Consider the following 12,500-nt stretch of genomic DNA (forward strand, 5'->3'; position numbering starts at 1 on the left):
ATAGAGTCTCAGTTTATCGATCATTTAATTGGTAAAGTGGTTTCTGTGAGTTCCTCTCTCTGCTTTGCTGAATGCTGTTTTATGTTTAATCACATCCTGTATTACTGAGTCTACAGATGGATGCACACACACACACACACACACACACACACACACACACACACACACACACACACACACACACACACACACACCTGTCGTCCATGTTGTGTTTTGTGTGTACAGTACACATGCATAAAATTTTGACTGACTGTAGCAGAGCTGTTAATAGACACCTGAAACCGTACAGCACTTGACATGTGCGTTCTGTCGATGACATCATTTTATTTATCACCATCATTATTGCATTACACAATACACACACACACACACACACACACACACACACACACACACACACACACACACACACACACACACACACACACACACACACACGCACACACACAAATACATTCTCAGTTTAGTTTTCCCCTCTTAACAACAACAACATTCCAAGCCGTGTCTGTTTGTGTTTTTCTTACAGTCAGTGCCCACTCAGTGACCTTACAGTAGAATTACCTGAACAATCTTTCAAAAACAATCCTGTCCACGTCTTGCCCACTTGCCCAGTAACCGCTTTTTTAAATTGCTTTTGATGATTTGTGCATTGAAGGCTTCGGGCAATTGCCTTCAAGACGGAACAATGGCATGTCACAAAACCATCCCTCCATTTTGTACACTCGATCTCTCTCTCTCTCTCTCTCTCTCTCTCTCCCCCCCTTCTCTCCAATATTATACCTTATCCTTGTTTCTCCATAATATATGTCTTTAAATATATTATTGCCCTAATTTGTTATACAAGAGTATCGTGCAAAAGTAGCAAAAATTGTCGATCTACAAGTTCACAATGCAGGTTTTATTTATGAATTAAATATTGAACTGATGAAAAGTATTAACAAGGGACTGGGAGGTTTAGTTCCAGACTGCTATATAATCTAGCATTCGGAGATTGTGGAATAGTTGTCTAGCTGATGGCCATGATGCGAGCCTATAGGGTAATCTGGAGTTAGTCAATTGACCTGCCGTGTTGTCTTTCCAGCAGACAGTTTGGAGGAGAGGCCACAGCGTCAGCTACCCAGATGAACAACAGGAAAGAGGACATGGAGATCTCCTCTCACTACCGCCAGCTCCTCCGGGAGCTGAACGAGCAGCGGCAGCACGGCATCCTGTGTGACGCCTGCGTCATCGTCGACGGCAAGATCTTCAAGGCCCACAAGAACGTCCTGCTGGGATCCTCGCGCTACTTCAAGACTCTCTACTGCCAGGTACCTACAGACGCGCCGCTCTGCCAGGAGATAAACACCTGAGAAAATAGGCTTTTGTAAATTTAGTATTGCATTATGTTTAACAATAATGTAACTCTTGAGGGTTTAAATGTAAAATGAAAATGAAACCAACATTTGGTTTCATTTTACATTTTCAGGAGTTAAAGATCTCAGAGGGTCCGTTTGGTTACCAGTTGTCCATCATTTAGCTGGGGACCCACCTGGAACTCTTGACATCATCAGCACACCCGGAAGTTATGCGGGAACGCCTACTGAGTGGCAAAAAACTACTTTCTGGCCTTGACAGCCCATACTTCCAAACAGAAAAGTCCTATCTGATTGCATTAAACAAGGTTAAACTCACTTTGCCACTCAATTTGCCACTGGATTTGCCACTCACTTCATGCATGCTCATACCCTCTATACTTATCGGTTCCTTTTTCCCCTCTACAACAAATCCCTTCACCAAAAATACAAGCTCTACAAGTCTGACCCTTACCTCAGAAACAGGCCAGGACCAGAGCCAGGGCTCCACATTAAACTTTTAGTTGGTTGTTGCACTCTTGTGCCTAACCTTTTCACCAGCATACAATGTAGGCTCACCCACACATACACACTTGACACTTGACAGACCTGCTAAATGTAAGGTGCACTGGTGCACCCAAATGAAAAATTAATTTGTTGCGCTGGATTTACAGATTTTTGGGTGTACTGCATGTGCGGCTAAAATGGGTATTGTGCCTCTTTGCATAGTGAGCTATTAGAGCTTGTATTTTAGCCAAATGTTTGCCTCAGAATAAGGAAGCCAATGGGTCGAGTGTGGTTAAGTTTAGTTGCCAGATGATGTCTCTCGATAACTGATTTACAAGTGTACAAGGTCTTTTTTGTGGTTATTCTTAGTCTTTGTTTTTTAGGACAGTGTGATTGATGTTGTGATTGTCGCACCACCGGTCAGCTATCAGTGTGTTCCCAGGCTGTTTTCTTTTGGAAAGCGGAGAGCAAAACACCACCCAACACATGCAGACACACACACACACACACACACACAAAACAAAAAGCAACCATCCTGGAAAATAAAAATGAAATCCCTGATTCATTCTGGTTCCTACCGTCCAATGCAGGTCAAGAAAGGGTCGGAGCCACACAACCAGACCACGGTCACCCACCTGGACATCGTGACGGCGCCGGGCTTCAAGGCCATCCTGGACTTCATGTACTCTGCGCACCTGGCGCTGACCAGCAAGAACGTGATCGAGGTGATGTCGGCGGCCAGCTACCTGCAGATGACCGACATCGTGCAGGCGTGCCACGGCTTCATAAAGGCCGCGCTGGACATCAGCATCCGCTCCGAGATGGCCGACGAGCTGGCCGACTTTGAGATGGGCACCGTGGCGGCGCCGGGGGGCGGGGTGGGCGTGAACATGTTGGGAGGAGGAGGCGGGGCCGGAGGAGGAGGCGTGGTGGCGGTGATAGGGGGAGTGGGAGGCGTCGTAGGAGGAGGAGGCATTGTGGGCATGGCGTCCGAAGCCCTGGCCTCCATCATGTCGGGCCGCAGCACGTCGCCGTGGCTGGGCCGCCGCACCAGCCCCGCCAACTCCTCCGGCGACTCGGCCATCGCCAGCTGCCACGAGGGTGGCGGCGGCAGCACCTACGGTTGCGGCAAGGAGGACCCGGAGCCCTGCCCCAAGAGCCACGAGAGCCAGGAGGACGGCTCGTCGTCGCAGCCGGCGTGGCCACACGACTACCGGCCCGTCACCGTCAAGGAGGAGCAGGTGTCGCCTGCCTCCTCCTCGCACCACCCCCGGGACACGGCTCCTCCCCGCGGAGCGGCCCAGAACCAGGGGGAGCAGGGGGGAGGGGGAGCAGGGTCGGCCTGGCAGCCCTTGGGGTCGGGCCGCAGGAAGAACAGGAAGAACAAGGACACGGTCCGACACATTACCCAGCAGGCCGAGGGGAATGGCGGCGGCAGCGACCACCGGGAAAAGGACGGCAGGGACAGCAGGCCCGGCTCTCCGTTGCCCTCCATGCTGACCGTGGGCGGGTGGAACTACAATGGGCAGGACATCCCAGGTAAGATCCCGCGCTCTCTTCCTCTCTCTATGCCCTCTGCACATAGGGTCTGCTGACCTGTTTTCATGGGTCGTAAGTGTAGCAGTAACGGGCTCAGATCCTCTGATATTAGGCTGATGACCCAAAGCCTAATATCTCCCCCGGCCAAGGGAGAATTCTCCTCTAGGCTAAGATGTTGGCTTTCCACGCGGGTGACCTGGGATCGAATTGGGCTTTTTTTCCCCTCGAAGCAGAGTTGCTAGAAAAGTGTTCTAGTTCAGATCATTAGGCCTACCTCCTTTACCACGATTGCAGGTGGATTGAATCAGATGATTGGAATGCAAGAAAGCGAGCAGGCTCTCGCTCTGCCGCTGCAAAATGTTTCTCTTATTGATTCAGTGAAATATGACTCTACACAGTGTTTGCTAATGTACACTACAGTAGTTAATTGGGTAGTTGGGCTAATCAGGCCAAGTGTGTAGTGGGAGAAATGCGCATTAAGTGCAATAATTAGATGATGTGTTGATAGGATAGGAATGTATTATTATTTTTTTGTGTGTGTGTGTACTTCTGTACTTTTATCACGGGAAAAAAACAACAGCTCGTTTAAACTACTCAAGTGCCAATTTGTGCCATTGTTTGAAACGTTTTTGGTTGTTGATGATGATATATACAGCTAACTTCGGCTGCAATTAAGGCGGTTTTATACAATGCACGTTTCTCATTGTAATGTGTATGGTTGAGACTTCTCTCCCGGGCGTTGGCAGAGGAACTGACGCCCTTGTAAAGATTGTGCTGGTATAAAAGAAATGCCCCTCCATTCCTGAGGGTCTTCGGCGTCAGATTAACAAGGCTCTACAGCAACTTGTTAGGCCTCTAAGATGATTATCTCCAAGTCTTGGTGGTGGGAGGTGAAAGCAGATGGATAATACACTACAGTGCTCGCTTACAGTGGTTTCTGTAGAACAACACACCTACACACATAGCGCTAGCGTATACACGTTGCACACAAAAACAAACGCACACACACACACACACACAGTCACACACACACACACACACAGATAAGACACACGCATGCACACACGCACGCACGCACGCACGCACACACACACACACACACACAGATACACGTACGCTAACTTTTAGTAGAGAAAGATTCTCTTGCTCTTTACCCTTAACATAATTGTTAAGTGTGTGTGTGTGTGTGTGTGTGTGTGTGTGTGTGTGTGTGTGTGTGTGTGTGTGTGTGTGTGTGTGTGTGTGTGTGTGTGTGTGTGTGTGTGTACTAGTACTTGTATTACTATACTTGTGAGGGCCAAATGTCCCCTCTAGTAGGATACTAAAATGTGAGAATTAGACATTGGGATGACAATTTTGCCGGTCCTCACAAGAGCAAATTGTCATGGTTGTTTTTATCATATGCCTGAAGAAGGTCCGGAGGGACCGAAACGTTGCATTAAAAAGAACAATACACTTATACTGAGCAAATACACAGTGTGTGGGTGTATTCAGTGTACAGGTGTATTCAGTGTACAGGTGTATTCAGTGTGCAGGTGTATTCAGTGTGCAGGTGTATTCAGTGTGCAGGTGTATTCAGTGTGCAGGTGTATTCAGTGCGGGTGTATTCAGTGTGCAGGTGTATTCAGTGTGCGGGTGTATTCAGTGTGCAGGTGTATTCAGTGTGCAGGTGTATTCAGTGTGCAGGTGTATTCAGTGTGCAGGTGTATTCAGTGCGGGTGTATTCAGTGTGCAGGTGTATTCAGTGTGCAGGTGTATTCAGTGTGCAGGTGTATTCAGTGTGCAGGTGTATTCAGTGCGGGTGTATTCAGTGTGCAGGTGTATTCAGTGTGCAGGTGTATTCAGTGTGCAGGTGTATTCAGTGTGCAGGTGTATTCAGTGTGCAGGTGTATTCAGTGCGGGTGTATTCAGTGTGCAGGTGTATTCAGTGTGCGGGTGTATTCAGTGTGCGGGTGTATTCAGGTGTATTCAGTGTGCGGGTGTATTCAGTGTGCGGGTGTATTCAGGTGTATTCAGTGTGCGGGTGTATTCAGCCTGACTTCTAGGTGTGCAAAAGTTGTTTTTATGATTTCAAAATATTTTTAGACCTAGGCCTGCAAAAAGATTTGCCCCCGCCCCAATAAAACCAAAACAAAACAACTGTCAACCTATAAGCGCACAATGCACCGTGCTGTAACACCGTTACAGTGTGCTGTAACACCGTTACAGTGTGCTGTAACACCGTTACAGTGCGTGGAACCATGTGTGTAACTCAGGCTTTAGAGTGAGGGTTAAGAATGGCATTCATAAAACTGCCCTCCCAAAATATTGATGTCCTCAGAAGTATGTAGTAATACAAATGTGTGCAGGTGTGTGTGTGTGTGTCTTCATGTGTTTGTGTGTGTGTGTGTGTGTGTGTGTGTGTGTGTGTGTGTGTGTGTGTGTGTGTGCGCGCGTGCGCGTGTGCGCTGTTGGAGCCCAAGGCGTCGATAGGTAGATCATTAAAAGTGAGGGGAAGCTAATCCTGGTGCCGCATTAAGGGAGTTGGCTGTGAAATGGGCACACGCGTCGCGCAGCTAAAGAAAACAGGATAATTGAATTGACCTGGGTCACTGCACGGATTACCAGCGCGTCCTCCTCGCCATCCCAAACTCCTCCCCCCACACCCCCCCACCCACCCCCCTCTCTCTCTGGGGTTTAGGAAGGGAGGGACCTCTCGAAAGGGTGAGAGGAGGCGAAGTGGAGGAAGAGGAGGAGGAGGAAGAGGAGGGGTGGAGAACGACCGGAGGGGGGGCTCTGCGTAGGTTTTATAAATGAGAGCGGGAGAGAGAGAGAGAGAGAGAGAGAGACAGAGAGAGAGAGAGAGAGAGAGAGAGAGAGAGGACGGACAGATCCGTACAGGCTTATAGGAGTTTGTCTACTTAACTCTAAAGTGTCCTAAGTCCTGGATTGTGTGACCTGCACGTGCGCACACACACACACACACACACACACACACACACACACACACACACACACACACACACACACACACACACATACACAGTATTTAACACTGTACTAATATTATTGGTTAACTGATTGATTGATTGATTGACGTTGTTATTGACAGAAATGCATTTATTACATGAACACAAATTTCTACAAATTTGTACAATCTGTCAAAAGGATAAAACACAAAAGCCTGAAAGCTATCTTTTTTTGGTAAAGTGATTGCCACGTGTTGGGGGGGAAGCCTATGATACAACACCAAGCCAAGAGATGCACGCGCACGCACGCACGCACGCACGCACGCACGCACGCACGCACGCACGCACGCACGCACGCACGCACACACACACACACACACACACACACACACACACACACACACACACACACACACACACTAACACATTCCCTTTACTTCGGTGGTTCTCAAAGTGGGGTCCTTGAAAAATTGTGTGCCGATGGGGAGGGTAGCCAAATATATGTGAATTTGGGGGTCATTGACACGAAGAACTCCTGTTGTAGACATTGTTTGCCTCTCTGGGTTGCTTGGGTAACTTCCCTCCATCCCATATACCCAGGTGTATTTAGTGACACTGTGCAGTGTGCATGCTGATGCCGTGCACTCACACATGCAAACGAGGTCACAGGAGTGCAACAGGAGTTTTGCTAAGGAGGGAGACAGATGGTCTATGGACAGAATTTTTTTATGTAAAAGAAAAAAGAAAAAGAAATGGTCGTGTTAAATACATAAAATCAAATATTCTAAACCGCTCATTTTTAGGCAGTCTGGTACTATAGTAGGTAGAGTTCGATGTAAAATAGTGATTTTCTTCTTTCTTTCTTCTTTTCTTCAAGGACCCCCAGTTTGATATGCATTATAGTGACGGACCCCCATATGATTTGATTTGTACTGTATCTCTGAGACCCTAATATAGCCTTTGTTCTTTCTTTATTCATTATTCAGAACTCCATTAGCTTCTGCTGCTGCGGTCACTATAGTCTTCCTGGAGTCCACATAAAACATCGCAACATAAAACAACGTACAATATACATACAAACAACATCTGGCACAGTTCATCTACTGTTCTCGAATTGTGAAGTGTAGTCCATATTTGACAATACAGAATTGTATGTGTATGCAGAAGTGTATGTGTGCGTGTGCGCGTGCGTGCGCGTGCGTGCGACCATGGACTAACCGTGAATTTCAACGTCTGCAGGACCATGGCAAAAGCGTGCTGCGATCCCAATGCCACACGTACAATGTTTAATTTAATGATAAACATTTTGGCATACCTTCTGATGCCAAGTCTGCCCCTTCCCTTCTAACAAAGGGGCTTTAGGAATAATCCCTGGTGAACCTGGAGGAGTTGTGCCTCGCCTCACCCCTGTTAATAACCACTTAAACCCTAATACATACTCCAGCTGACCGGGCTCACCCAGGGCTCTATGCTAAGGTCTGCTCCTAGTTTCCAAATCTCTCAAATCTCCTGGTCTAGCTCGTTTGCCCCAGAATAGGAATGCTTTAGGGTTCATGTGGTTAAAGTAACAAGGAAGGAGACAAGGAGGAAGTGTTTTCTCAGCGTCGCCTAAAAGGTTAGAGGAAGTGTAGTGTTGCTGTCGGCGTGTACCAGTAGGCTCACCTGGCTGGCATTGTCCAAACACTACGACACTACTAACCCTAACCCTAAAAGGTTAGAGGAAGTGTAGTGTTGCTGTCGGCGTGTACCAGTAGGCTCACCTGTAGTGTTGCTGTCGGCGTGTACCAGTAGGCTCACCTGGCTGGCGTTGTCCAAACACTGCCATTTAACTCTTGCTCTTTAAATGTGGGACACGGGGCCTGGCTTCACCGTCGGCCATTCATGGAAGGAAGGAGAGAGAAGGGGGAGGATGCCATGGGGCCTGGCTTCACCGTCGGCCATTCATGGAAGGAAGGAGAGAGAAGGGGGAGGATGCCATGGGGTCCCAAACTTTTTAGCCTGCGACCCAAAAGAGAAATGAAGACATTCGCCCGCCGGGACCCAGAATTTGTGAAAACAGCAGATTTACAAGCTCACAGTGCGTCGCTTCGTGCGAGCCTATGCTCAGCTATTTTCACTACTACTTAAATGCTTTATAATTTATTCATGGTAATGACTTGATTTATTTCATTTAGGAAATACTTTAGTTTAGGAAATACTTCTTTTTTTGAAATTGAATTGTTTGGGAACCATTGGTTTAAAAAAAAACGCTCTTGCGCCTGATTTATACTTAGTTGAGGATGGTCTGTCGCAAACCTAAAACGGAGGATTCTGTGTGGTATGGTGTTGCCGCCCGGGCAGCTAACATGGAGACGGCGGTTTGGAGTCGGGGGGTTGTTAAAGGGTTGTGTTTTATCCCCTGGCCTGACACTCAGTGTGGGTTTCACCATTGTGTATTCAGCTCAGTTTGCAGGAGGTGGGGTCGGTGCGTGCGTGCGTGCGTGCGTGAATGCGTGTGTGCGTGTATGCGAGAGAGAGACTGTGTGTGTGTTTAGGGAAGGGATTGTTGGGGATTGTTGAACAGGTTAGGTGAGATCATTATTTTCTAGGGGAATGCTCGCTCCGGTGTTAGCTTTGTGGGGGTGGGCTTGGTGTGGTGATGGTGTGTGTATGTGTGTGTGCGTGTGCGTGTGCGTGTGCGTGTGCGCGTGTGCGTGTGTGACAGAGAGAGAGGTGGTGGGGATGGTGGGGGTAGTATAGTGTCATCCATTCCTTTGCTTGGGTTTCCATGACTGGTAGGAATAAAGGAGAGAGAAGCGCACCCCAGTCTGAGATTAGCTTAATTGCTTCATTCCTTATTGATGGAAAGTGCACTATACTTCTCTTACCTTCTATTCTCTCTCTCTCTCGCTCTCTCTCTCTCTCTCTCTCTCTCTCTCTCTCTCTCTCTCTCTCTCTCTCTCTCTCTCTCTCTCTCTCTGATCTCAGATCACACAGCAAATAAAATCTGAGTGTAAATGTAACTCTTCCAAATGGAACGAAATGGACCCTTATTATAGCTCTTATTTGGTGCCAACATGGAAGAGCCTTGTGTGCTCAGAACGGCCACAGCAGCAGAACATGGAAATCCTTTTAAGAGACATCCTTATTAGTCTGTAGTCATTGCAGTAGGTTCTCTCCTTATTAGTCTGTAGTCATTGCAGTTGGTTCTCTCGCCATATTTTCAATGAGTTGTTGTTTACTGTTTTCAAGTTATGCAGAAGATATGGTTTGTGGTTAACATACAGTAAGTCGAAGAGAGTCATAATTTTTTATACATTTTGTGTCATAAATTACATCTCAACCGCAATTATTGAAGCTGCTGTGCTCATGTAAATTTAGATTAATTTCCTGTGTGCTTAAACATATGCATAATACAATTGTTTTAATACATTTTCAAATAAAGTAGTAAAATAATACAATAAAAGCATACGGTCCATGGATTTAAAATGGGTTTAATTAAAGTAATTTCAACCACCTAAAATCCTATACGTTGTTGAACGTCCATAGTGAAAATAGCCAAACTACAAGCTAACAACGCGATGCGTTCTGAGGCTATGTTCACCTACTTTGAGTGACTAGACCTTTTTAAACTTGGGGTCCACTCATCTGATATTCACTATCCTCATGGCCCATTAGGCTGAGAAGCACTCAATCAACACAATCAACTGATTAATCGATCGATCATTAAAATAAAAACGCACATGGCTCACCCATTTGACCACATAACACACTCATGTTGTCAGATGGGTGGGTCTCGGACGCTTTTGAGACATTCAAGGAACAAGGTTGAGAACCACTGCTCTATTTGGTGTGCGCCGCCTGGGGCATCTCTTTTGAAACGTTAAGGTTGTCCACACGACAACATAGGGCTGAGGATTGCGTGGGATTAGGTGGTAATGTCAGGATAACACACGGAAGGCCGTGTAAAAAGATCATAGCATTAGCGCCTGAGCGTTTCAGAGGGATGGTTCACATGTCAATGCTGACATGCATGCATATCAGTGGACATCAACAGCTGCCAGGATTTAGGCACATTTTCCTTGAAATCCCCATCCCTTTGCAAACAGCTGCTTTGCTGCTAACTTCATGTCATTATATTGGGGCCGCTAATGCCTAATTTATCACACACTTCATGACATTTTTTGTTTGTTTGTTTGTTTTTCAGTTGGACATGAATCATTTTTTGCATTTATTGTTATAGCTTTTTTGTGGCTTCGGGCAGTTGCCTTCAAGCGGGAACAATGGTACAGTACGTCACAAATTCACAATGGCGTGTCACAATGGCATGTCACAAAACCATCTTTGACACACACACACACACACACACACACACACACACACACACACACACGCATGGGAAACATACTTTTACATCGCCAAAGCAAGTGTGAAATGACACAAACAGGAAATAAGAAATGTATTTGTAAGTTAAGGATGGTAGCCCTAGTAGAAGGACACGTCTAAACAGAGCTGTGTAACAATGCAACGTTGTAGTCAAGTATATTAGGTACAGTACTCAACTAACATACAATTAAAACTCTGCTCTCTCCCCCACACGTTCTTTTTACACTCTCCTTCATGAACACTTAACATTTCAAACCCTCAGAGAATTGTATTTTCTTTGCCAATTGTGCACTGATGAACGCAGATCCATTCAGTGACTAACAACTGGTGACATGCCGGTGATCATTTCAATTTTCGACATACTTGTATTGTATGAAGTTACTCAAAACTGTTATGAAATTTTAAAAAAAGTCTAAGGACTCATTCAGCCTCGCAACTGTTGACGTGTTTTGTAAGGGTTTCTCGCGGTCCTACTGTGGTGTCCTTGGGATCCACTTCAAGTGGGTTCTAGTGTTTAGTTTGAGCCCACACAGGGCTGTGGTTTGCCACATGGGACTATAGAAAAATGTTGAGACAATCTCAGGATGGCGTTTGGACGTCATTATAGACTGCTGCCAGCAACTTGCAGCCAACATGATGCTATGTCTAGATAGACATTTGTAGTACGTGACACCTGCATCGTAACAGGGCTTGTTTCTTCCAGAGTTGCCTGGCTGTAATGCACCGGAACGTTGTGTCAGGATTCTCTTGGTACGCGAAAGTGCCTCAATGCCTTTGATCTGCAATCGCGCGGCAAGCATTTTGACGACGCATGCACACTAGCGCAGCAGTTATGTGCACCCCTGCTTATAGGACCACTTCACCCATTTTCAACCTGTCTTCATATAATTGGTCCTCACTAATGCTCATTATAATATTGGTAAAATAAATGTATTTGTCTCACAGCAGGGCTGTGGACAGTTCAGAAACCCACCTACCAATGACATGCCCAATATTGTCAAAATGTAAATAAAGAAAAAGAAGCAGATCTGCAAACTCCAATATTTTCACTATTTACATACATGGGTATTAACACTAATTATGCTAATGACGTGTATACATGTCTTTAGAATCAAAACCGTGGGGTGCCTTGGATGTGCATTCACGTCTTTAGGTCCTTTTGATTGATATCAAACCATATTATAATTTTTTCAGCGATCCTAGACCGGTTTCGCACAGCCGTGCACTGCCGTTCACTTCCTTGTTTACGGGCTGAAAAGTTGCTCATAACTCTAAATCTACGGCGCTCTCCATGGTTTTGATCATAACGCCGATGGTCTGTGGTCATTTCTGACTTCAGCAAGCGCCTCGTTTGGAATATTAACGCTTCTAGAGAGACATAAGATGAGGTATAGTGTGAGGTACTAAGGGAAAATAATGCCTCCCGGTTTTGGTGGGTAATGGAAGGCGGGGCTTTTCGGAGTAAAATCTGCCTCATCTGCGTGGCACTCTAGCACCTTTTATTCTGAAAAAAGTCCCCGGCAAAAGAACTGTTCAATGGTTGAACAGGAATTTCTTTCCAAAAGTGTTTGACCCAGGTCTAGCTGCATCCATTCCAACTTTTCTCCGTTAAACTCTCCCAGAGCTAGTACATTTATTTTCCCTTTCTTCCACAGTTAACCGTGTATTCCTCTCCTGTTGTCTCTGGTCAATAGATGGAGAAGTTAAGCTTCAGCCGGTGAAAATGCCCATACTAATGTGGGTTTTTCTTCCAAAAGTTTTGTTCGTTTTTCTCGTCTTTGCTTCCTTTATTCTCGGGGCAAACTTAAAC

At 46.2% G+C, this 12,500-nt stretch overlaps 1 protein-coding gene across 2 annotated transcripts in view; it reads left to right on the forward strand.

The window, feature by feature from the left end:
• Nucleotides 1-12,500, forward strand: part of zbtb46 (zinc finger and BTB domain containing 46) — a 98,261-nt gene that overhangs the window by 29,509 nt on the left and 56,252 nt on the right. The window contains exons 2-3 of one of the 2 annotated variants that reach the window (XM_079491385.1): nucleotides 1,082-1,307; nucleotides 2,429-3,377. In XM_079491385.1, coding sequence (XP_079347511.1) covers nucleotides 1,122-1,307; nucleotides 2,429-3,377 — 1,135 coding nt within the window. In that variant the 5' untranslated portion in view covers nucleotides 1,082-1,121. The remainder of the gene's footprint in view (nucleotides 1-1,081; nucleotides 1,308-2,428; nucleotides 3,378-12,500) is intronic. The other variant, XM_079491386.1, reaches the window with a different exon arrangement.

Source organism: Electrona antarctica, assembly GCF_951216825.1.
Source record: "Electrona antarctica genome assembly, chromosome: 2".
In the NCBI taxonomy this organism is placed as follows: Eukaryota; Metazoa; Chordata; class Actinopteri; order Myctophiformes; family Myctophidae; genus Electrona; species Electrona antarctica.